The 27,720-nt window shown below is 37.3% G+C and overlaps 1 protein-coding gene across 2 annotated transcripts; it reads right to left on the bottom strand.

The window, feature by feature from the left end:
• Positions 1 to 2,085: 2,085 nt before the first annotated feature.
• LOC141710779 (uncharacterized) lies at positions 2,086 to 4,276 on the bottom strand. 2 transcript variants are annotated; one of them, XM_074513306.1, is made up of 3 exons: positions 3,331 to 4,276; positions 2,869 to 3,251; positions 2,086 to 2,787 (listed from the first exon to the last, which is right to left on the bottom strand). In XM_074513306.1, the coding sequence occupies exons 1-3, from the start codon at positions 4,139 to 4,141 to the stop codon at positions 2,239 to 2,241; spliced, it is 1,743 nt and encodes a 580-aa protein (XP_074369407.1). In that variant the 5' UTR covers positions 4,142 to 4,276; the 3' UTR covers positions 2,086 to 2,238. The 2 variants fall into 2 exon arrangements, with proteins under 2 accessions (XP_074369407.1, XP_074369408.1); XM_074513307.1 differs by having other exon boundaries at positions 2,087 to 2,787; positions 4,087 to 4,276.
• Between the last annotated feature and the right edge of the window lie 23,444 nt (positions 4,277 to 27,720).

Here is a 27,720-nt window from a genome sequence, read left to right as displayed (position 1 = left end):
AGAAATATCATTCACAGTCCCAAGGCAAGTGGGAGACTAATTAAGTGGGCAATAGAGTTGGGAGAGTTCGATCTCAAGTATAAGCCACGTATAGCCATAAAAGCCCAGGCACTAGCTGACTTCGTGGTGGAATGTACCATACCCAACCAAGAAGTCGGGGGGCAGGAAGATACCACACCTCAAGACAAGGGAGTCGACAATGGGGACAAGGAGAAAGAATATTGGGTTCTCTATTTTGATGGAGCATCAAAAACAAATTCCAGTGGAGCAGGGTTGGTTTTGCAAAGCCCTGATGGATTCTTAATTGAGTATGCCATGAAGCTAGACTTCCCAACCACAAACAATGAGGCAGAGTATGAAGCCCTGATAGCAGGCCTTGGTCTAGCTGGGACACTTAGAGTCAAAAACTTAAAGGTCCGTGGAGACTCAAAGCTGATCATATCCCAAGTAAAGGGAGAATTTGAGGCAAGGGATGATACAATGGCTAAATATGTCCGCCTAGTAAGGGCTGTGATGACCCAATTTAATGAATGTCATGTTGAGCACATTCCAAGGGAAGAAAATGTTAAGGCAGATGCGCTATCAAAGTTTGCTTCATCTGAGATAGAAGAAAGTTCAGGGAGTGTATACTTTCGTGTTTTAAAGACGCGAAGCATAGATGTTAAGCTTGTGGCTCCCATAGGCCTGGGGACGTCATGGATCGATCCCATTAAGGCTCACATTCAAACCGGATGGTTGCCAAGCGATGCAACTGAAGCACGAAAGTTAACTGTTCGAGCACTAAGGTACTCCTTGATAGATGGGATTCTGTATAAGAGATCTTTCGTGGTTCCTTACTTGAGGTGTCTCAGGCCGGATGAGGCACGCTTGGCTCTTGAGGAAGTGCATGAAGGCATTTGTGGGCAACACTTGGGGGGCAGGGCCTTGGCTCATAAGATAACTCGTTTAGGCTTCTATTGGCCAGAAATGATGGCTGATGCCAAAGAATATGTAAAGAAGTGTGATCGTTGTCAGAAGCATGCACCAGTCGCCAGACAACCCCCCGAGATGCTGACCTCTATCAACTCACCTATTCCCTTTGCTATGTGGGGGATGGATATTCTAGGGCCTTTTCCTATGGCCCAGCACAAAGGAAGTTTCTGATTGTAGCCATTGATTATTTCACCAAGTGGATCGAAGCCAAACCTTTGGCCAAAATCACAACTAAGCAGGTTGCACAATTCCTGTGGGAAAACATCATGTGCCGATATGGAATTCCCCGTATCCTCGTCACTGACAATGGAACGCAATTCAACAATGAGGAATTCAAGAAGTATTGTGAAGAAAATGAAATTGAGTTACGATTCACCTCTGTGCTCACCCGCAAGCCAATGGGCAAGCGGAAGTAGCAAATCGGATAATCCTGGATGGACTAAAGAAGAGGATCGAAAAGTCGAGAAATAATTGGGTAGATGAGATACTTCCCATATTATGGGCTTATAGGACTACCTGTAGAGTCACGACAGATGCAACTCCTTTCATGTTGGCATATGGGGCGGAAGCAGTAGTTCCCGTGGAGATATCACATTCTTCTCCAAGGATTCAGGCTTTGATGAAAAAGAAAATGAGGAAGGGCAGAAGTTAGCCCTGGATTTAATCGATGAAGTACGAGATAAAGCACACGCAAAGATAGTAGAATATCAGAAAAAGGCTTCATTCTACTACAACCTAAGGGTTAAAGAGAGGTTTTTCAAACAAGGTGACCTAGTCTTGAGAAAATAGAGGCTTCTGGTGTCGGACAGAAAGGAAAGCTTGCCCCAAATTGGGAAGGGCCGTATAGAGTCAAGAGCGTTCAGGGTAGAGGAACCTACAAGCTGGAGACTATGGATGGTTTTGAAGTCCCGAGAACCTGGCACGCACAAAACCTGAAGGTTTACTACGTGTAAGATGGTCGAAGTACGATTCTCACTCGTCAGGATGGCGAGTAGGTTGAAAAGCACCTTGAAGCTTTGCTTGCTTAGGATTTATATGTTTTAGTTTTATTACGAAATTTATTAAGACTTGTGTAAGGGACGAATCCCAGACAATTTTATGAAATTCATAAGTTCTTCAAAGTATGATTGTGGCCTAACAAATAAAAATCAAATGCATGGATGCAAAGCATAAAAGGTGATAAATGAGATAGATCTGATAGATGTTACAAAAGTTTGATAAATAAAGTCTCGAAAATAAAAAAAGCCACGCAGGGCTGAAAAAGCTCTAAGGAGCTGAGGTGCCCTCGGCGTCCATATCATCGTCTTCTCCGCTCTCGCTAGATGTCTCCGTTGTCTCGGAGGAGGAAGAGCTGTCATCCTCAGCAGGTCTGGAAAAAGACTCGGGAGGAGGAAGAAGTGGATCCTGAGGAACATGATCCGAGACAACTACTCGGGTACGAAACCTCTGTAGCAAAGCCTCATCGTCAGGGCAGATGTAGTCCGCCGGGTTAATATCAGGACAAGCCTCGTTCACGGTCCCAAGGGCCGTGTCCCAACCAGTCCTAAAAAACTCGGGAAAGACTGAATCATCCCTAATCCTCATGGATTGGGCAAACTCCTCCGAGTCCAGATAATTGTCTATAGCTTTATCCTTCTCCGCCCGAAGTACCACCAGCTCGGCGTTAGACTCTCCGAGTTCTTCCTCCTTGCGCTTGAGCTTCTTCTCCAGGGTAGCATACTTCTTCTGCTGCCTCCTGAGGGCATTATCGGCCTTATCAGAAGCCCGCTTCCATGATTCGGCTTGCCTCACAGCGCCTTGAAAGTAGGCGTTAGACTGAAACAAAACAATTAACAAAGTATAAGGCAAGAAAGTGCTACAAGAACGAGAAATAAGTTTAAAAAAGAGAAGGCATACCGAAGCCAGAGATTGGGCTCCCATGAGCTTAATCCTCTCAAGGTCAGGGGTGGCCACCACATCAGTAAAGTCCTTTGGGGTCACGCTATGGTAGGACCAATCCCAAGCATGCTTCGTGGAACCAACCACGGTATCCCCTCGGCGGAATCCCCAGAGAGGCTGGAAGGCGCCTGTAGCAGCAGCAGCAGGGGCAGCAGCAGTGATAGGAGCATTATGGCCCTCAGCTCCTTCAGTTGAAGCCTCCCCCATAGGCTCCTTGTGCTTTCTCAAGAAGATAGGCTCTGTCGCCTTTCCCCGGGTGTCTAGGCCTGCGAGCCGAGCTTTCTTCATCCTAGCTGTCTCCTCAACCAAAGGAACGTTGTCCTCGTTAATCTCCTTAGCAGCTGAAACAAAACAAAGGACAAAATAAGTGAAGTTAATAACGCATGAAATGAAGTAAAATTGAGAAGGGAAGAAAAATACCCTGTTGAGAAACAGAGGATAGTCCCACATGAATTAGGGAAAACTCCTCTAAGAGAGTCCAGCTGGTGGTCGTACCATCATCCTGAGTAAGGCCATTATAAATAATAGTTTCTTCAGGAGTTAAGTGAATGGATTTGAGGCTACCATCACTGACCTTCCCAAAGGAAGATCGAAAGAGCGTGCCCCAGTCGCCATTCTCCCAACGTAACCCAACGAAACTATTCCTCCAATTTGGATTATTATCAGGAATAGAGGCGCTATTAAAGATATGTTTGCTTTTGGGCCTTTGTTTGACATAAACCCAGCCACAAATATTGGAAGAACTATTGTAACATTGGAAGACCTTCCTAAAAACGGCTACCGAAAGAGGAAAGCCCTCCCTAAGACAACAAACCATAAAACATAGAATATTCCTCCAGGCGTTTGGAGGAAGCTGACACGGGTTGATTTGTAAGTCAGCCAAAAGATGAGGGATAAAAGGATGGAAAGGGAACCTAAGCCCAGCGTTAAGGGCGTCGGTGTAGATGAAAAGAGTATCGGGCCTCCAGTGGCAAGTACGGTCACCACCAGAGACTGGAACTAGTCTAAAGGGGGGAGGGACGTTATAACGAGCATTTAGTTTATTGAAATCTATGTTATGCCAAGTATTACAGTGATTAAAAGAGTCGAGATGTGCAGTGGAGGGATATTCATCCCCCCTAGTATTAATCATATCAATTAAAGACATATATGAAGAGCGGATCTCGATATCCTTACCTCGTTTTGAAGCCGAGGCAATTTTGGCCGCCCTCTCAGAATTCTTGTCAGCCATTAGAAAGATTAGAAAGCTAGAAAAAGCCTGAAGGAGAGGTTGGAAAACTAAAGGAGGGATTTGAGAAAGGAAAGGCTAGAAAGTTGGAGGAGGGATGAGGAGAAGTTGTAAAATGAAATGAGAGGTGTGAAGAAATAAAACTCTCACCCCACCTTTATATAGCCAAGGAAGAAGGATAATGGGCCTTAAAAAAGCCCATTTGGGCCCAAAACTTAGAAGGTTCTGGAATAATCCAGGAAGTTCTAGCAAAAATCAGAGGAAAATTAAAGTTTTTGAAGAATCTGGAAGAATCCAGAAAAACCCTAGAAGGATTTGGAATTTGGGCTTAGAAAATGAAAGCCCATCTCAGAAAAGGGCCTAATTTTAGAAAAATCAAGCCATGTTGAGGCCCAAATGATGTTTAAGAAAAAAGAAGTGGGAAGGGAGCCCAGTTAAAGCAATGGGCCAATTGCAAAAAACTAGTTGGACCAAGGAAAATGGGCCAAGGTTTTTTCTATTGTAGCCCAGGAAAAAGGGTAGGCCAAATTAGAGAATAGGCCCAGTTAAAATGGGCCCAAGTCTTAGCCCAGAATTGAGAATCCAAGGATATACAAAAAATATATATGTATTCTTGAACCTTTCGAAGAGAAAACACAGAAAAATCCTGGTCAAAATGTTCCTGCTCGAAAATCCTTCGACCAGGGCTTAGAAGGAAGGTTAATTCGGTCAGAAAGTAAGAATCTTGACCGAAAGGGAAGAAATCCTATTCGAAAAAAAAAAAAAAAAAAAAAAAAAAAAAAAAAAAAAAAAAAAAAAATTTTACTGGTTCGACCAGAATATTTCCTGACACTGTCGACCAGGAATCAAGGTAAAATCCTGGTCGAATAGTACCTGCCCGAAATAGCTTCGACCAAGGCAAGAGATGGTGGTTAATTCGGTCAAAAAATGGGGATCTTGACCGAAAATCTTAACCGAAAATTCCTGGTCGAAAAATCCTATTCGAAATAAAAAAAAAAAAAAATAAAAAAAAAAAAAAAAAAATAAAAAAATATATAGGAAAAAATCCTGGCCGAAATTCGACCAGGAATCTTGCTCGAACCCAACCTGCTCGAAATTCAATCGACCAAGGCATACTGAAGGTTAATTCGACCAGGATCCTGGTCGAATGGATTCCTGGTCGAAAATTGTATTAAAAAAAAAAAAAAAAAAAAAAAAAGAAATTAAGGAAATTCCTTAAATAATTTCTGAAAAATGGTAATATTTTCAGAAAATTAAGGAAAAATCCAGAAAATTAAGGATAAATCCCAGAAATTAGGGAAAAATCCAGAAATTAAGGAAATTCCTTAAATAATTTCTGAAAAATGGTAATATTTTCAGAAAATTAAGGAAAAATCCAGAAAATTAAGGATAAATCCCAGAAATTAAGGGAAAAATCCAGAAAATTAAGGATAAATCCCAGAAATTAAAGGAAAAATCCGGAAATTAAGGATAAATCCCAGAAATTAAGGGAAAAATCCAGAAAATTAGGGAAAATCCCAGAAAATTAGGGAAAAATTCCTGGAAATTAAGATAATTTCTGAATAAAAGGAAGATTCGTTGTAAATGTGTAGGTCGCTCCACACTTTACGCAAAAACGAAACCCTGTAAGGGAACGAATAGATTTAACTTCTGCGAAACCTAATCAATGTTTCCCAAAAGTTGGGGGGCAAATGATAGGGATAAATAAGTCCTGATTTTATAATTAATGGGCTGCTAGGCCCAATAATAATAAGATGTATAATATTCAGACCAGAAAGGTTAAGTCTGACGGACCAGATTAGGCCTGGTGGAATAAAAGAGGCCCAAAAAGCCCTGATTATTAATTAATTTCGTAATTAATTAATAAGGGAGAAATCAGATGTTGAAAAGAGTCCCGATGAGGATATAAATCCTTAGAGATTAGCCTCAAGGGGACCTGAAAGGATAAGGAATCAACTTCCTACTTCCTAGGACTCCTAAGTCTATCCTAATTCAGAGGCTTATCCACCAAGCCTCCTATACCAAGTCCAATTCAAGGACTCCCGCATCTATATAAGGGGCCTCACCCCACAAATCAGAACTACGTTTTTTGACTTGATCCTTGGCAATCAGCAAGGTACGTAGGCATCTTGTTAAGGCAGATTGAGTCACGAAACACAAGAGCAGTCAAATCGAGCCTTGGAGCTCACGTTCCTTAGTATTAAATACAGCAATAATATATAGTAGTTTTAATCCATAACAATAGTAGACTTCAGAATACTGACAGATTTTAAGCAAAGCTCTTAGTTATGCCTTATTACTAAGATGTACTAAAGTGAATCAGACTTTACTCTTTTTCTGATATTTAGGTTAATGCACACACATACACTCCATATGAATGATGAAAATTACTGTGGTGATAAATGTTATTTTGGATGAACTGTTTAAGTATTAGTTGCATAAATTCTGAGGACAAGTTCTGATAGAAGTTCTGATGATTAAGTTCTGATGTACCATATCAATATTTGTGTGAAGAATTACAGGAATAAACATTCACTTTTTGAGTTAAGAAGCCATATTCTGATGACTTTTAAATTCTGATAATAATCAAGTTCTGATGCTGACGTGGCAGTATTTATTTACTTGGTTTATTTTTGGCCATTACCTCAACGGTCACATTTTTTTTTCAGAATATTGGTTTATATGAGATAAAGCAGTAATAATCATTTGTTTAGTGGGAACAGTTTTTTTTAAAACTGAACGTGCAAAGTCATAATTGCTTATTTACCGTGCCCATTAACTTTTGCCTTAACTACTGCATGTTTGACAGGTGTAAAGGTCTTTCCACTCCTCATTAACTGCTGTAATGTGGGTTGTTTAAGTAAAAGAGATAAAATATTTTCAAATCTTTTATTCATATTTTTATTCTATTTCACTCTCTCTCTCTTTTCTTATTCTCTCACATTTTCTGACGGTTCACTATACAGACATTTCAACAAACACCTTTCAGGCAAACAAGTTCCTCACTTATTTCTGATGGCGCCCAATGATTTAATTATTGATGGAGCCAAGTTTGTACCAAATAACTATGCTGCAATCTTGAACAAGGCTGAAGCTCCATCAGATTTGCACTTTGTGCAAATTTTTTTAGCAAATAGTGAGATTGGGTATGTTTTCACCCAACCTAAAACCATTTCAAGCCAACAAGTTGTAACGTTTTGGCGGACTGGGATTTTTGATGATGGTGGTGCTACTGGTACTCCAAGCATTGTATTTGAAGTAAATGATGTTGAACATGTAGTTACTCCTGGGGCAGTTCGCAAAGCTCTCCACTTACCAGAAGGCTGTACATTCTCAACAGTGGAGGACCCTGTTCTACATCATCTTATGGCCAGTTTGGATTATGAGAAAAGTTTGAGAAAGCTTGGACAACTGAAAAGAGAAAATATCAGGAAAGAATGGAGCTTTTTCTTTGATTGCATCACTAAGGCATTCGCCAATAAATGCTCCAACTTTGATGTTATTCCAATCATGAGTCAGCAAATCGGGTATGCTCTTATTCATCAAACTCACTTTGATTTTGCAAGTGTTGTGCTAGGTTTCATAGGGGATAGGATGACAGATAATAGGAATGTAGTATACTTTGCTAGATTCTGTCAGCTTATATATATTTTTTGTTGTGCTGATGAACCCCAACCTACCAATTATTTAATTCCACCATTTAAGCTTGCAAAAGGGCCTTTAATGATTTGTTAAATGCTGACATTAAGAAACAAGTGGTTAGACCCTTACAAATACCTCAGTTAGTGAAACATATACTGGTAAATGTTGATCCTCAAACCTACACATCTGTTTACCCTGATGTTCAACCCATATCCCAGCCACCACAACATCCATCAGAACATACCACATCAACACAAACACCTCAAACTTCTCAACCTCAACCTACTCAACCCTCAATCAGGACATATTTCAAACCATCACAGTAATCTCAATCTCAACCTTCAGCACATCCTGTGAAGCCTTCATCTTCCAAACTTAAAAGGACCAAGACAGTACCTCAGACTCAATATAAGAGAAGGACACTTGTTCTGAGAGATGAGTCAGACAATGATGAACAGGTTCCCATGTCTGAACCTGTTGTAGTAGAAGCTGAGAAAATCTCTTCTCAAAAAGACACTGTAACTGGGAGTTCTAGGCCTCTCAAAAGGCTTAGAAAACTAAATCCTGATGATTAAGCTCCTACAGTGTCTCCACCCTTGAAGAAAATGAAAAAGCAAAGAGCTCACAGGAACACAATTGAGTCAGAATCAGAAGAAACAACTAAGGAAAGGGGTCAGGAATCTCTGATCCCAACAGAACTAATTGTTATTGAATTACTTCCTTCAGCACAACCAGACCTGCTCAAGACAGAGTGCCTACTCCTCCCGTGTCACCTATAATTGAACAAGTACATACTGATGACCCAGGTACAAGTGCTGAGATTGATATTCATAACGTGATTGTGCCTGAGGTTTTGTAATTGGAAGCTCCACCAACTCAAATCACTCCACCAACAACACCAATTCTAGATGCTGATTTTAATGAAGATATTCCTACTACACCAATTCTGAATCTGGATGACGAAAATTAGATTTTAGGTGGGCATCAAGGCTTGGCTGTTGATCAGAACTTAGATGGAGATCAGCACTTAGGGGATGATGTTGAAGCCTCAATAGCCTCTCATACTATTCTTTTGTCAGAGGATGCTGATGATGCTGATTCTATAAGTTCTGATGCTGATAATGCTGAACTTACTGGTGAAGCTGCTGCCAATATAGATCCTGTTGTAGCTGGTCCATCAGGACATGCACCTCAACAAGCTCCAAACAAAGCTGAATTAATCAAAAAGTTTGTTAAAGAAGATGCACCAGCACTTTGGAGTGAAACTCCTAGAGGAAGGGAAAGGAATAAGGAATGGAAAAAAGTTGATTTTGTTCCTTCTTCAACCATACTTGCTGAGCACTTGACCAAAGCTGATGAGATGCTAGTCAATGATGATTTCAAGACACAACTCAGAGTTACTGTACTAAGTACAAGGCACCTTCAAGGTCAACAATCTGTAACTTAGGCCAAGGTAGAAAAGATTCAAGAATCCATAAATCAACAAGATATGTTTGTCAAGCTATACAATAAAAGGTTTTTCAAACCTATTTTTGACAGAATTGAGTATATTAAGAAAACTCAGGAGAAGCAACAGACTCAGATTGATGAAATTTTGAAGAATCAAGCTTCTCATCAAAGTCAACTCAATGAGATCCAATACTTAGTGGATTTGCTTGTCTCTCTTCTTTTACCTGCTGATGCCAAAAAGGGGGAGAAAGTAATTAAGTCCAAATGCAAATTTGTTAAGACACTGAAGGAAAAAGATGATGAAAAAGATGACCAGGAAAACTCTGGAATGGGTGGAGATCATGGTCAAGGTAAAGGTTTTTCATCAAGCAAAACTAGAACTACAAGTCAAAGAATAAGTTCTGATACTGGGAGAAGAATAAGTTCTGATACTGGTAAAAGGATAAGTTCTGATAAATATCTGGAACTTGATGAGGAAATTTCAAGACAGTTATTTCTGAAAGAAAATCCAGGAATGGACTTTGAGAGTCTAAAGGAAGAAGAAGCTAGACTTAAGTTAGAAAAGTCAACTCCAAATCTAAAGCTTCTGTTGTTGAAAAGAAACTTCCTAAGGCTAAAGGCATTGTGATAAAAGAAAGGACAAATCCTGAGGCAACTAAAGCCAAATCACAAGTGGAGATAGATCCAAGGTCCAAGGGCAAAAAAAAAGTTGATGAACCTGTTAAGGTTTATGTGCCATTTGTGGATGAAGAAATATCTGATGAAGATTCTAGTCTTGCTCTGATAAAAAGGAAGATTTCTCAAACAACCTCTGACATGGCTCATATTGTTCAGAGTCAAGATATAGTAAGTTCTGATATGACAGTGAAACAAGCAACCTCTGACTTAGCTCAAGTTGGCTTGATATCAGAAGATAATGAAAGGGAAACCTCTGACATTGCTCATGTTAAACCTTTAAAGTTACTCCTACCATGATTCACCAAAGCTAAACAGACTCAATCTTTGAAGACTGCAACAAGTGGTTTTGAAGCAAGAGTTGTTATAGGAAAAGAAGCCAGAGATAAATCTGGATTGGGTAGTGCTGATGAAAGAAGAATACATAACACAACCAATGATCCAACTTCTTTAAGTGAACCAGGTGTTGGAGCAACTCCTGAAAGATTGAATCAGCTTGAATCTGTACAGATGGTTAACCATACATTTTTGAAAGAACACATCTTGTTATATTTTATGACAGATGGAAGGGTATATCATATGAGGCAGAATGCTATACCACTGAAGTATTTTGAGGAACTGGAACATGTTCTATTCTTACTTCAAGTGAAGAACAGATTAACAGATGGTGCTGCAAATTATTTGAAGACTCAAATTCAAAGACAGAAGAAGCTTTACTCTGTAAAGTATGACAACACATAATGTCCCAAGTACAGAGATCACAAAGGTGATATTATCGAGATGAAGCCTAACTCTGCTAAGATTATAACTACTTTTCTGGGTTATAAGGCTATGGAATTCAATCTTGAGTCTGACAAGGCATATTTAAACATACTAGATCATGATATAAGGAAAGCTAGAATAAATGATCTCAGGGCTGCTATCTTTCAAATTGGTGAAGATACAGTTGAATTGAAGAATGTTAAAAGGAGGATGGTTAATGAACTTGAATATGTTGAGAGATGTTTGTTAAAGAACTATCTCAGAACAACTCCTGATATCAAAGATATCAGTAATTGAAGCCAAGTCAAAGATCTACAACTGCTTAAATTCTGATGTGTATACAGACTGAAGCTGTTATCAGACCTTGAGGATGGTAAAGCTACAAGGACCGTAAGTTATAGTTATCTAGTCAAATTTTCATGCATTTGTACTTAATGTTTTTGACATCATCAAATATCTGTTAAACTTGTATATTATGCTAATTTACAAGTTGGGGGAGATTGTTAGATATATTTGATAATGTCATGACTAATATGATTTGTGTTTAGTTTTCAGATCTTACTTAACAGGACAAATCAGTACTTAACTAGAAATCAGTACTTATACTAAAGTTAGAATTTAAGATATCAGAACTTAAGTTGTCAGAACTTAAGTTATCATGAGATATTTATCAGGAGATAATATCAGGACTTAAGGAGACTTTCAGATAAGGAAGGCGGCTGATTGAAAGGAAAGAAGATCAAGACAAATGCAAGAAGAGATATGCATGAAGAAGTAATTCTATGAAGAATAGAATACTTGGAAGAAAAGGTAACTGGTTGATATATTTTAGGAAGCAGAATTATATTCCATATCAATTAGAATTTATCTTGTAACTGTGTAGTATATAAATACAGACATAGGATTTACACTATATGTGTTATCATAATCGAAGTTATTATTTATTGTAACCCTAGCAGCTCTCGTGATAAGTTGTTCATCACTGAGATAGGACAGTTCCATATTGTAACAGAGTTTATTGTGTTAAATAAAATCTATTTCTGTGTTCTTATATTCGATTTGATTGTGATAAACACTGTATTCAACCCCCTTCTACAATGTGTGAGACCTAACAAACTTCTCATATATTCTCATGTTTGTATGATTATAAATAGTCTCTTATTTGAGGTTACCTCTATTTATATGACAAGCATACAACTCTTCTCAGCCATCTCTTATTTCTTTGCTATATGTGTGATTGAGCCTTTCTGTGAGACTGTGTGAAAATAAACAAAAATAAAAATAGTTTGAGTGGCAGTCTCCTATACTGGCAAAAGGAGAGGTAGTTTTGAGACAAGAATCTTATAAGTTTTTTTTTACTTATACAGCTTATTCTGTGAGAATAATATTACTCTTAAAAGTAATATATTGTGTGAGAAGTGATGAGATCACTTGATAAGAAGAGAGAGATTTAGGTGTTACTATGTTTTTATTTCAGGATCACATCAGTCACAGGCATCTTTTGCAAATAATCTGGATAAAGGCAAGGCAATTCTGCCTGATTCCGCGCATTCTTATTATGGCTTGTCTGACTCTGACAATGATAGTGATGACGATGATCCTGATACTGCTCAACTTAAGTCTGCAATTAATACATCTAAGAAGTCAAATGTTGGTTCTTCTTCGCACTTCACTAAAAATCCTTCTTATTACAATCCTGATGCTGAGTATTTCAGACAGATAGAATGGGATTATAAATGGAGTCTTGCAAATACTTCTATCTCATCTGTTGTTGGCCCGCTGCAACATATTCATCGTGCTTATGATGAAATTAAAACTCCTGATCTGAAGTTGCATCTTAAGGCCATAACTATTTCTGTTAAAGGAATTCACTCTAAACTTGATGAAATGAAGAGGTCTCATGATGGCGTCAAAGAGAAAATTGATGGATTTAGGCTTCACACACCTAACTCAGCTGAAATCAAGTGTGAAAAATACCATCAAAGATGTTGTTAAATCTCAAGACATTATGGCCTCTAGACTTTCCTCCTTGGAAGACAAGGTTTCTTCTATAAGTGACAAACTAGATGCTCTGTTTTCTCTTCTTTCAAACACTGATGCCAAAAAGGGGGAGAAGATAGCTGCTATAAAATGTACACAAGATTCTATTCAGACAAAGGATAAAGATATTGATGATGATGGTGATAAGAATAATCCAGTTACAAATGTTCAAATTGCTTCTACTGCTCAACAACTTCAACATTCCAACAAGAATGATTCTTCAGGACAAAGGAAGTCTACTGGTGCTTATAAGGCCAAGCACAAGACTACTGTTGGTGCTCCAGAGGATGATGATATTACAATCTCAAATTTGGCAGAAGCTAAAGGGATGTTCTTTCCTTATAGACATAAGGAAACAGGTGAAGAGATTGTCTTATACTACAAAGACAAGAAGTTTGAGCAAAAGAATGCTAGGAGTGCTCTTGGGTATATAACTGAAGAATTTCCTGATCTAACACCTGAAGAAGCAGTTATGCAACAAAAGGAGCTTTTGGCTCAAATTGAAGCTGAAGCTAAGACTTCTAAAGGAAGAGGAAGAAGAGGTGTGTAATAACCCCAATTTTTTTGAATTTTTTTGAAACCCTTATGAATAGTGTTTTGCTGATTATGCTGAAAAAGAAAACTTTTCATGCCACACTATGTAGCGGTTCTTTTATTGATCTTCTGGGATATTATTATTACTCTATATGGTATATAAGTGTATGTAAAGATCGTCAGAATCCAAATCCGAACACTTTGATTTTTCCCGAAAATCCACCAGATACCGAAAGAATTGATTATAAGGTAACAGGATAAAAAGGATTTAAATTCAAGGATTATAAGAGAGGATCATAAAAGTAATATAATGTATTGAGAAAGGTTAAGGAAATCCAAGTAATAAGATCCTGGGTATGATCCCTCAAACGATAAACTAAAACGAAAGTTAAGCGAACCGTATAACAGATCAGCGGTCATTAGCCAAGTAATTAAAAGCTAATCAAAGAGGTTAGTGAGGATGATGTCATCAAACCAATAAGAGGAGGACAAGTGGGGGAGGATGACATAACAAGGTGACATAAGCATGACAAAGAAAGGTGTGTTGTTGGTTGATTAAGAACCACACAAAAGTTACCATGATAAAAAGTAATAAAATAAAACAAAATCACCAAAAACAACCAACCAAATATTCATTTCACCAAAAACACAACTTGACTTCTTTTTCTCCATTGAAGCTCTCGGCCTCTTTCTTAAGAAAAGGGAAGTCCAAGCTCCTCCACTTGCTAATTTACAAGGTAATTATCCTAGCTTCTCCTAGTTAAGTTACATACTTCCTAGGAATCTTAGCTTCAAAATCCTTTCCTAGCATTTCCTATAAATCATTCAAGAAGATGGTGAATAGTACTTTCTTGAAATTAATTTTTGTGTTCTTGATTTCTTTGAAAGATCAAGCTTGTAGGAGGTTAGATTAAGGCTTCCATGGGCATTCCAAGGATCTTTCATGGATTAAAAGCTTCAAGGAAGGTATAACTCTTCATGATCTTAGTCTTAAGTTTTGTTGTTTAGATTTCCTAATGTTTAGATGATGGGTTAGTGTAATGGGTGTGTAATCATGTTTATAGCTTGTTATGAGTAGTTTAGTTGATGAGAGGCATGATTATTGTGTGTTTAGAGATTGGTTGGTTTTGTGATGTTTTTGGAGTTGGAAATCTTGTTTATAGTTAAAGAACTTAAGTAAGCTTTTAGTTCATGATTGGGAAGTTGAATAAATTAGAAATATTAAGATGTGAGGGCTGTTGTAGTATGGTATGGATGGAGTTTGGGTGTATGGTTGATTTGTGGTTGATTTGTCGATGATTTGGAGTGGTATAAATTTGGGTAATCGCGTAAACATAGCCGTCGTAATGCCCGATTTACCGTAGACTGTTTTTGTTCTTAACATCAGAACCCTTGAACTCACTGTTAGGTTTTGACCATTTCCATGATTAGATAGTTCATGTTGCGAGCTTCGTTTTGATATGTGGTTCGTTTGAATCCGATGTACGGTTTAGGAGAAACGACCGTTTTAAGTAACGGCGTTTCGCGAACGAACCATTACCCCTCGCCTTACTTTGAAACATTGGTTAAAGACCTTAAATGACTAATTGGAGTATGAAACATTTATGTAAAGTGTATTAGGCAGTTGGTAAGGCACTCGCGAAAGAATCGCCTTAAAACTCTTAATGGTTAATTTATTAAAAATGGTGGAGCCGAGGGTACTCGAGCGACTTAAGAGAATCATTAAGCGCAAAGCGAGCGTTAGAGTCTAATTGGTTAAAGTATAGATTCTTAAGCGACTTTGGTTTAATTCCAACTTATATGTGGTTTATAGGTTACCAGACTCATCCCAGGACTTTTACCACCCCCAGTCACTCAGGCAAGTTTTCTACCCGTTATACTGTTGTTGTGATGTATACATTTGTATATGCATTATCTTTTGATTGATGCATAATGGTTAATTAGAAAATTCTTGCGATATATTGTAGCATGTGATATGGTATATATGCATGCCTGTTTCGTATTCTTGATACATATATCTGTTGATTCAGTTGATAATACCTATGCTAGAGATAAGCGGTAATTTGCATATACCCTTAGTATAGGGGACCCAAAGGTGAACATTTTCTAAAACCGGGAGTCGATGCTCCCGAGTATAATATATATATATTTATATATATATGAATAGTTTTTAAAAACTATGAATCAAATAAGGTTTATTCGATAACTTTATTTTATTAATGAATATTATTTTGAATATTCATTCGAGGGCTTATGACCCCGTTTATTTTATTATTGAATATTATTTTGAATATTCATTCGAGGGCTTATGATCCCGTTTATTTTATTATTGAATATTCATTCGAGGGCTTATGACCCCGTTTATTTTATTAATGAATATTATTTTGAATATTCATTCGAGGATTATGACTCCGATTATTTACTAATTATTATTCTTTATTTTATTAAGGAATAATGTGTCGATGATCAAACTCACTTTTATTAAGGAATATCTTTGGTTTTTTAATATTCATTGCAAGTACAAGTTTTAAAACTTCTACTTCAATTATTTTTATAAAGATTATTCTTTATGGGAATATTATTTAATTAATAATATTCAGATATTTTCTAATATATTGGGACTGATTTATTTTATTAAATCAGCATCACTGCAAACATTCTTAAAAAATGTTTTCGAGTCTTCAAAATGATTTGTAAAGGTTATGGCGGATCCCAAAACTCATTCTTATATTTAAGATCCTCCTTTCGAAGGGGATTTAAATACTCGCTCAAAACCTGAGGGATCCGGCTCTGTGGTGTATTTTATATTCGCAACAAGGTTGCTATTCTGATAAAAGAGTTTTTGATTACTTACCCAACACTCGGGAAGTAAAATTCTTGAAACAAGTTAATCCATTAACAGGCATCGCCTGGGAAATATCGGTGAGTTTTCCTTTCCAACTAGATACGACTTCTTGGTGGAGCCGTATCAACAAGTTTCTACTTGGGGAAAGGGGGGACGAGCTTTACGTTTCAGAGTCATGGATTTCATCTGAACTAGGAGTGGCGTAAGTGGTCGAGTAGCGCGGCAAAACTCCCGTAATGAGTTCATTATCCAATTGGATATTTCTGCAACACTACCCAGAGCACTTCGATAGAAAGGCTACGGTTGGGCGAATGTTGAGTGTTGGCAGGGTTGAGTTTTCAAAATGATGTTTGCATCAAATGAAGTATCTCGTAACTTCATTTTATTTTGATGATATTTTAAAGATTGATTCTATACAAGTTTTGTCTTATAGCTTAATCTTTGGGATGAACTATTTATAACTTGAACGGTGGTAGTTCAAGTAGTATTTGGAAAAGATATAAGTATATTGGAGTATCTTGTAACTTCATCTTTTAAACTTATATCTAGTAAATGATTATCTTGTGCATGTCAAAGATTTTCAGAAAAACGTTGAGACAAGGTTAGATATATGAGATCACCTTGCAACGATATTTTTATACAGTTATAAACTAGAACTCTGTGTACATTATACATGTCAGAGGATTTCAAAGATTATGAAAAGTATATATATATGTATATATATATATTGAATATTTTGTGACTTGGTCGCGTTAAGATATCAGCTTGGTTCATTTCTTTTGACCAAGAATTTCATGAGTACTATGAGAATGCTCATATATTGTTAATCAATATACATATTATTTTGGTGGGCTTGTTGCTCACCCTTGCTTTCTTCTTTCATCACACAACAACAGATAGAAAAGGATGAACAGGACCAAGCTCCCGATTCGCAAGCGGTTAGGAAACGTTCCGCAGTTTCCTGTAGGCGTTGATGCCGCTGTAGCTGAGGTAGAAATTACCAATAGGCTAGGCTTTCAACTTCTGATATACCAAACTTATGTATCTATATGAATTGTAATAATGGCAAAGAAATGTAAATTTATTCAGAAAACCTTTTAAGGTGTAATGGCATATACTTGTGGAATAAAATGACTCGTGTTATTTTTTTGATATTCATCTCTGAGACTATAACTTGTGGTGTGTGTGTTTATTATGGGGTCACAGTACGGAGTAGTTGATTGTTTATTAAGATTGGGTGTTATTAAGGGAAATGGAACTCGTGACAACCCGGATCCCCGACCCCGGATTTGGGGGTGTTACAGAAATGGTATCAGAGCTAAGCGTTATAAACCTCAGAGATGATGTGACGTTAAGATAATAAGTTCATTAAGATAATAAAAAACTCTTGCCAAGTTCATAGTCGGGCTACCTAACGTAGTACTGACAGTTAAAACCCTTATGGGAACCCTTATAAATATCGTGATAGGAGCGTAGTTCGTTACCGTATATGGTAGCGGGACTCCGAACCCTGAGGTTGAGGAGTAACAATGCGATGATATTTTATTAGTTATTGGAGATCAGATTGTGGACCCGATAGAGCGTCCTAACACGGGACCGGATGATGTTCATATTGAGGATGTAGCGGTTGAGGATGTTGTCCTAGAAGGGATTATCACTGAGAAGGATCCTGTGAAGGATCCTGACAAGAATGAATACAGGACCACCGAGGAATTGATGACCATGGCTAGGGCAACTACCAGAGGTAGGATTGGCCGGTCACTACCAGAGGTTCGTTCAAGTTTGTAAAGATAGTAGCCCCTTTAACGCGGCTTACTCATAAGACTGAGAAGTTCGAATGGATAGAGAAATGCGAGAACAGCTTTTAAGAACTGAAGCAAAGATTGGTGACGGCCCCTATGGTGGCATTGCCGGATGGAAAAGTAGATTTTGTGATCTGTAGTGACGCTTCACATAAAGAATTAAGGTGCTTCTTATACAGCACATCAAGGTAATCGTGTACGCGTCAAGACATTTAAGGGAATATAAAATTCGATATTCCCACCCATGAGCTTGGGCTCGTGGCAATAGTTTTGCCCTAAAGATTTGAGGCACTACTTGTATGGAGAGAAGTGCGAGGTTTACACAAGCCATAAGTGCTCTAGTGCATTTTCACGTAGAAAGAGCTCAACAAACGCCAGATGAGGCGGTTAGAGGTAATCAAGAATATTGATTGGGAGATTCTTTATCATTCGGGGAAAGCCAAGTGGTGGCTGATGCCCTTAGTAAAAAAGGAGAAACTCAAGATGATAATGTCTTTGGGAGAGTTTATGAGAGATTTTGAGAAAATGAAAATAGAAGTGAAGGTAACCGGAGCCGGTACCGAAAAGATGTTTGAGATTGCAATACAGTCCGAATTATCGGAAAAGAACATATTGTGCCAGAAAAAGTGATGAATGAAGGCAGAGAGCCAACAATTAGAAAAAAGATTAATACCGAGAAAGATGATAAGGGAATAATGAGGTATTCCTACAGAATTTGGGTTCCAAATGTTCAAGAGCTTAAAGATGAAATCTTAGATGAAAGCTAGTTTGAGGAATAAGATTTAGAGAAAACCCTGAACGTGATAGTCAGGGAGGTCGCCATCAAGATAGAAGGAAACCAGAATATAATGAAGTGGAAAATGAGGATTTTAAATCAAAAGATGACCCCAATTATGGGGAGTAGGAAGAAATATTTAGACTGAGAAAACAGAAGTCGAGCAAGATAGGAAGAACCAGGATGGTACTCCTATTGGGCAATCTATGGACCTGCCTAAAACCAAACTTATACTTTTACCCCTAACCACCACCTTGAGGAAACAATGTGGTGTGAAATTCTTTCAGGACCTTTAAGTCGCTAAGCTCTTAGAGTTCCAAGGAACAAGTTGACCCCGTCGAGGCAAGAGCCTGGCTAAAGGAAATATAGGAATCATTTGAGATTCTAAATGATGGACGAATCACAAAAGACTGTTTTTGTCACTTACCCTCCTAAGAGAGGGGCCACCCGCTGGTGAAAGGCCAAAGAAAGCACAGAGCAGGAGATTATAATAAACTGATTAAAGTTCAGTCAATTGTTTTCGGGAAAGTAATTCCCAAGGTTATGGAGAGAGTATAAAAGCTTTAGAGCCAGAACAAAGGCGGACGAGTATGATGAAATATGAAGCTAAGTTGTAAAAGTTGTCAAGATTCGTTCTGATGACAAGAATCCCAGAACGATGTGATGTTTGAAGTCAATGATTAGTGGGTTCACGAAATAATGATAAGAGAAAGGAAAATAAAAAGAAACTGAAGTGGAAAGGAATCTAAAGGCAATAGAGTTTGAGGAATGATAAGGGAGTTGGGTATGAGGAAACCCTAAAGACTCGTAGCAATAGAAATAGAAAAGTATGAAATCGTCAGGATGAGGGTGATTCACCATGAGTTAAATTGATGGTTGAAGGCATAAGAGATACATATATTTTATCCCCTGTAAGTTGGGAGGATTCGAGGAAACCTTGAGATAGTTCGAAGGATAAATAATGAGACGCGGATAGACTGAGGAGACAAGGAAGTAAGAAATTAGGAAAATTGGATGAAGGAAGTGACCTTCAAGAATGCGAAGTGTAAGACCGGTGGCTTGATACCCAGAAAGGGAGACGCCAGGTATGAAAGATATCCCAGCACTGAGGTGACTGTTGAGATAAACAACAAAAGTAAATAAGGAATTATTAAGAAGAAGTTCACGTTGAACACGACCAATATCTTCCAGAACATCCTTGTTATCGTTACCAAATTAGGCAAGAAAAGCGGATAACCGTTGTTATCTTTTGGAGGCCATATTGATTGACCTCATTTTGAATACAGATGTTATTGTGAAATTAGGCATATACTATCGAGGTGGAAATGATTGAATAAGACACCCTTGTCAAGAATATATGACTTGATTTATCCATGGAAGGATGCATATACCTTTTTAAAGGTGGAATTAAGGATAGAACATCGGTAACTTAAAATGAATCCTAGGGGAATGCATAAAGGTTGGCATTTCACCCTTAATAGGGATAGTGTGAGTTTTGACAGTATGAATTGGAAAGGATTAAGGTAATAACAACCTTTAAGAATCAGTGGAGAAATTTTTAGAAGTACATAAATAATGGTTCTAGTATTAGTAAATGGTATTTTGATATGCCCTGTATCTAGGAAATACAGGAGGAACGATTCAAGGATAACCTTAGAGGTTTTACAAGGAGAAAGGTAATATTCAAAATTCTCAAGAATAGAAATTTTGATAAAGGAAATATGAAGTAATAATAATGCCAGGTGGGGCACCTGTTAAACCATGAGAAAGTATAGATTGAACCCAACAAAGGTCAAGAATGGTGAAAATAAGAAGGACCCAAGATAAGAGACGTCCTAAGTATGATCGAGAGTCAGTCTTGACAATAATTAACCTCTAAAGACTGAGGCAATAACTTATGGAAGAAAAAAAATGGTGGTATTTTTTTTTACTCATCAGATTTTAAGGAAAATATCTTCACACAAGCAGTGATTGGAAATGAGGTAGAAAATTTAGTTGGAGATCGTTCAAATGACATTGATTATAAGGAAATTGTACTATCAGGAAAGGCCAAAGAGGTGGCCGACACTTTAAGTGTAAGAGAGCAATTATAGGCGCTCATGCCAGAGGAATACAGTGATAATACTTGAAGCCGTAAAGGTTGTATTATGGGTTGGAAGATTGACATTCCTTCTGATGACTGTGCAATACCCAACTGTAATAGTAGTTTGGTAAAGGTTTAATTGGTATAATCGCCATGAGCGGGCTATCTATCTTAGAAGGTACTATCTTGAGATAAGCCAGGACCATGTTACGAAATGACTAAATGAACCTTTGAGATGCATGTGTCCCAATAAAGACATACGATTAAGAATGGTATTAACCTGCTATCGTTGCCTTCATTGAAACTCTTCTGCAATTTTATCTGCTTCATGTCATATGTACGTCAAGTTCAGGAGAGTTCTTCATGAATCATGAGCGGTGATCATGTTACCTCCTTAGAAGAATTCGATACGAGATGTATGGACTCCGTATAGTTAGCTATTAAGACTTCATGGAAAATGAATGATTACAATAGGTCAACGCTGGACCCTAGTAGTGCAGCAATGATTCTGCGAGTAATGAGTCGATTACAACTGTGAGAGTTGTATTGGAATGGATGTTGAGATTGAGTACCACTAATCGGGTCGTGGTGGTGTATAAGTTATCATTGATAGACTAATTAAGTAGATTATCTACCTATTGAATACTTATTCCTTCTTATCAATAGAGAGTCGTATTACTATACGAGGAAGGTTGCGGTGCAAGCACAGAATTCTAGTAACGATGATGTATATAATGAGATCCCAGATTCGATTCTCGATGTCGAGGGAGTTTCAAAGGTGATTGTGTATAAGCTCGAGGAAGAGCATGGGTCCATAGAATGATGGACGGAATAGCAAAAATATTTAAGCATGCAAAATGTGATGCGATAATACTTGATGTTGATATATATATACATATGTTTTGTTCTCCTATGACAAACCTCTAGAGTTCAGAGGTAGGTTCCAAGCCAGATATTTTGTGGTAGTATATTTTTTCATATATACAATTCTCTTCAATTCGTTCTTTTCTCTTCTTTTCATTTCATATAAACTGAGAAGAACAACCCTTCCAGAAGGGGAGGTATTGCCGAAAGACTATCAATCTGTGCGATAGAAGCCGAGTAGGATACCATCTATTGTTTAATTGCTTGTCAAGTACTAAAGGTTGGCCACCTTCTGTACTAACTATGCAATGTAACAAGTGTTCTTGATCATAGTGATCTCTCAATAAATTCTTTTACTTCTATATGAAGGACCAAGCTTTCGAAGATGGAGGCATCTAGAGAGGAAGTGGTACCAAGTATGGTGGTATTCCGATTCTAACGCGTTCGTGATACTAAGGTTGACGTGATTATTAAAAGGTTATAGAATACTAATGAGCAAAGGTGTAACCAGTATAATATTAGGAACGAAAGGTAGTAGCGATTACGAACTTGGAAATGAATGGGTATTGAGAAGCAAAAGCTCTAATGCTAAAAGCTATAATAAGAGTCTGTGCAATAGACTTGGAAGAATTTGGAATGATCACATAACGCGGATGAGTTTTCTCACGATAATAGATTGTATGTCAGGTATCGAGATGTCGTCTTATGAGATCTTTGAGGGAAGACAATGTCGATCTCCCTTATGTTAGGATGAAGTAGTAGAGCGCAAGATGCTCGGACAAGCAGTGGTCCAAAGGACCAAGAATATAATAGATCTAATCAGAGGACGGCTGGGAGTAGCCCAAGATGGACATAAGAAGTATGCTGATTTGACAAATGAAAGGACAAAGAGTATGAAGGAGGGAACCTTGTATTGTTAAAAGTATTTCCTTAAAAAGGAATTGATGAGGGTTGGAAAGAAAGGAAAGTTTAAGTCCACGAATTGTTGGACCCTTGGATATATTAAGACGTATTGGGAAGATAGCACATGAGCTAGCCCTACCCCCGAACATGTAGCAAGTCATAACGTGTTTCACGTATCAATGTTAAGGAAGTGTAATTCGGATGCCAGATAAATTGGGGCATATGAGCGCCTAGACATGCAACCAGATGTAACCTATATGGAGCAACCAGAAAGGGTTATAGACTGAAAAAGGGACAAGTGCTTAGGAGAAGGGTTATCAAACTAGGCAGAGTTTAGTGGTAGGACCACAATGTGGGAAAATTTACTCGAGAGTTAGAAAGTGCAATGCTAAGAGAGTAATCCTATTCATTTTCTATCTGATTCCGGGACGGAATCCTTTTAAGGAGGGGAGACTGTAATAACCCCAATTTTTTTGAATTTTTTTGAAACCCTTATGAATAGTGTTTTGATGATTATGCTGAATAAGAAAACTTTTCATGCCACACTATGTAGGGGTTCTTTTATTGATCTTCTGGGATATTATTAGTACTCTATGTGGTATATAAGTGTATGTAAAGATCGTCAGAATCCAAATCCGAACATTTTGATTTTTCCCGAAAATCCACCAGATACCGAAAGAATTGAGTATAAGGTAACAGGATAAAAAGGATTTAAATTCAAGGATTATAAGAGAGGATCATAAAAGGAATATAATGTATTGAGAAAGGTTAAGGAAACCCAAGTAATAAGATCCCGGGTATGATCCCTCAAACGATAAACGAACACGAAAGTTAAGCGAACCGTATAACAGATCAGCGGTCATTAGCCAAGTAATTAGAAGCTAATCAAAGAGGTTAGTGAGGATGATGTCATCAAACCAATAAGAGGAGGATAAGTGGGGGAGGATGACATAACAAGGTGAAATAAGCATGACAAAGAAAGGTGTGTTGTTGGTTTATTAAGAACCACACAAAAGTTACCATGGTAAAAAGTAATAAAACAAAACAAAAACACCAAAAACAACCAACCAACCATTCATTTCACCAAAAACACAACTTGACTTCTTTTTCTCCATTGAAGCTCTCGGCCTCTTTCTTAAGAAAAGGGAAGTCCAAGCTCCTCCACTTGCTAATTTGCAAGGTAATTATCCTAGCTTCTCCTAGTTAAGTTACATACTTCCTAGGAATCTTAGCTTCAAAATCCTTTCCTAGCATTTCCTATAAATCATTCAAGAAGATGGTGAATAGTACTTTCTTGAAATTAATTTTTGTGTTCTTGATTTCTTTGAAAGATCAAGCTTGTAGGAGGTTAGATTAAGGCTTCCATGGGCATTCCAAGGATCTTTCATGGATTAAAAGTTTCAAAAAAGGTATAACTCTTCATGATCTTAGTCTTAAGTTTTGTTGTTTAGATTTCCTAATGTTTAGATGATGGGTTAGTGTAATGGGTGTGTAATCATGTTTAGAGCTTGTTATGAGTAGTTTAGTTGATGAGAGGCATGATTATTGTGTGTTTAGAGATTGGTTGGTTTTGTGATGTTTTTGGAGTTGGAAATCTTGTTTATAGTTAAAGAACTTAAGTAAGCTTTTAGTTCATGATTGGGAAGTTGAATAAATTGGAAATATTAAGATGTGAGGGCTGTTGTAGTATGGTATGGATGGAGTTTGGGTGTATGGTTGATTTGTGCTTGATTTGGAGTGGTATAAATTTGGGTAATCGCGTAAACATAGTCGTCGTAATGCCCGATTTACCGTAGACTGTTTTTGTTCTTAACATCAGAACCCTTGAACTCACTGTTAGGTTTTGACCATTGCCATGATTAGATAGTTCATGTTGTGAGCTTTGTTTTCATATGTGGTTCGTTTGAATCCAATGTACGGTTTAGGAGAAACGACCGTTTTAAGTAACGGCGTTTCGCGAACGAACCATTACCCCTCGCCTTACTTTGAAACATTGGTTAAAGACCTTAAATGACTAATTGGAGTATGAAACATTTATGTAAAGTGTATTAGGCAGTTCGTAAGACACTCACGAAAGAATCGCCTTAAAACTCTTAATGGTTAATTTATTAAAAATGGTGGAGCCGAGGGTACTCGAGCGACTTAAGAGAATCATTAAGCGCAAAGCGAGCGTTAGAGTCTAATTGGTTAATATAACACCCCCAAATCCGGGGTCGGGGATCCGGGTTGTCACGAGTTCCATTTCCCTTAATAACACCCGATCTTAATAAATAATCAACTACTCTGTACTGCGACCCCACAATAAACACACAAACCACAAGTTATAGTCTCAGAGATGAATATCCAAAAATAATCACAAGTCGTTTTATTCCACAATTATATGTCAATACACCTTAAAAGGGTTTCTGAATAAATTTACATTTCTTTGCCATTATTACAATTAATAAATATACATAAATCTGATACATCAAAAGTTGAAAGCCTAGCTTATTGGTAGTTCCTACCTCAGCTACAGCGACATCAACGCCTATAGGAAACTGCGGAACGTTTCCTATCCGCTCACGAATTGGGAGCTTGGTCCTGTTCATCTTGTCTATCTGATGTTGTGTGATGAAAAAAGAAAGCAAGGGTGAGCAACAAGCCCACCAAAATAATATGTATAGTGATTTACAATATATGAGCATTCTCATAGTACTCATGAAAGTCTTGGTCAAGAAGAAATGAACCAAGTTGATATCTTAACGCGACCAAGTCGCAAAATATTCAGTATATATGTATATATACTTTTCAAAATCTTGGAAGTCCTCTTCTATGCATAATATACACAGAGTTCCAGTTTATAACTGTATAAAAATATCGTTGCAAGGTGATCTCATATATCTAACCTTGTCTCAACGTTTTTCTGAAAATCTTTGTCATGCATAAGATAATCATTTACTAGATATAAGTTTAAAAGATGAAGTTACAAGATACTCCAATATACTTATATCCGAATACTACTTGAACTACCACCGTTCAAGTTATAATCAGTTTCAAAGTTCATCACCCAGATGAGACTATAAGACTTAAATAGATTCAATCTTTGAAATATCATTATAAATAATGAAGTTACGAGATACTTCATTAAGTCCTGATATATATATATCCATATATATATATATATATATCTCATACATTTCCAGAAAATCTCTGTCATGTAAAATATGAACAGAGTTGTAATATCCAATGAATTTGGAAAGAAAAGAATTTTGGCATAAACCTGATATCTTGCTGATCAGGCAAAGATACCCATTAAGTAACCTTTTCTACTAGTAGATGGATGAATCCCCCACCGGTCATCACCCTGGCCACATAAGGACCTTGTGCTGGACCGCCACCCGGCCTCTTACGCGTTGATGGACTGCCACCCAGCCACTTACACTTTGATAGACCGTACCCCGGCCTGTCGCTTATGCCAACTCAATTAGATGGACTTACTTTCCGAACGTTGGGCAAGTAATCAAATTGTTTTCTCAAAACAGCAACCACGTTGCGAATGTAAAATACACCACAGAGCTGGATCCCCCAGGTTTTGAGCGAGTATTGAAATCCCCTTTGAAAGGAAGATCTTAAATATAAAAATGAGTTTTGAGGTCCACTCTAACTTTAAAAATCATTTTGAAGACTCGAAAACATTTTTTTAAGAATGTTTGGAGTACTGCTGATTTATTAAAATAAATCAGTCCCATTATATTTAGAAAATATCTAAATATTATTATTTAAATAATATTCCCATAAAGAAAAATCTTTATAAAAATAATTGAAGTAGAAGTTTTAAAACTCATACTTGAAATGGATATTAAATAACCAAAGATATACTTATACGAAAGTATAATCTTTATTTGAATAATCGAAAATAAGTTTGATTATCGAAACATTATTCTTTAATAAAATAAAGAATATTATTAAATAATAAGCGGAGTCATAATACCTCGAATGAATATTATAAATAATATTCATTAAATAAAATAAACGAAGTCATACATCCTAAAATGAATATTCAAAACAATAATCATTAAATAGAATAAACAGAGTCATAAGTCCTCGAATGAATATTCAAATAATATTCATTAATAAAATAAAGTTATCGAATAAACCTTATTCGATTAATAGTTTTGAAAACTATAACCATATATATAACCATATATATATATATATAAAATCTACTCGGGATCCTCGACTCCCGGTTTTAGAAAATATTTTCACCTTTAGGTCCCTATACTAAGGGTATATGCAAATTACCGCTATTCTCTAGCATAGGTATTATCAACTGGACCAACAGATATATATGGCAAGAATACGAAACAAGCATGCATATATACCATATCACATGCTACAATATATCGCAAGAATTTGCTAATAACAAATATGCATTTATCACAAGATCATGCATATACATATGTATACATCACAACAACAGTATAACGGGTAGAAAACTTGCCCGAGTGCTCCCGGATAGACTTAAGCTTAGAGTGGGTCCGATAACCTATGAACAACAACATAAGTCGGAATTAAACCCCGGTCGCTAAAGAAACTAGACTTTAACCATATAGAGTCCTAACGTTCGCTTTCGCGCTTAACGATTTACTTAAGTCGCTCGAGTACCCTCGGCTCCACCATTTTTAATAAATTAACCATTAAGGGTTTTAAGGCAATTCTTTTGCGAGTACCTTACCAACTGCCTAATCCACTTTACATAATTGTTTCTTACCCCATTTAGTCATTTAAGGTCCTTAACCAAGGTTTCAAAGTAAGGCGAGGGGTAATGGTTCGGTCCCGAAACGCCGTTACTTAAAACGGTCGTTTCTCCTAAACCGTACATCGGAATCAAACAAACTACATATCAAAACGAAGCTCGTAACATGAACTATCTAAACATGGCAATGGTAAAAACCTAACAGTGAGTTCAAGGGTTCTGATGTTAAGAACAAAAACAGTCTACGGTAAATTGGGCATTACGACGGCTATGCTTACGCGATTACCCAATTTTAAACCACTCCAAATCATCTCACAATCAACCCACAATCACAACCCAATCAAAACTCCATCCATACTTTTTCATAACAGCCCCAACAACTCAACATTAACAATTTATACTATTCTTTATCATGAATTTAAACTACACTTAAGTTCATTAATCAACAACCAAGATTTATAACTCCAAAAACA

Source organism: Apium graveolens, chromosome 3, assembly GCF_009905375.1.
Source record: "Apium graveolens cultivar Ventura chromosome 3, ASM990537v1, whole genome shotgun sequence".
NCBI classification, from domain to species: Eukaryota; Viridiplantae; Streptophyta; class Magnoliopsida; order Apiales; family Apiaceae; genus Apium; species Apium graveolens.
Note: the sequence above shows the minus strand (reverse complement) of the source record. Positions and strands in the feature narration are given on the sequence as shown.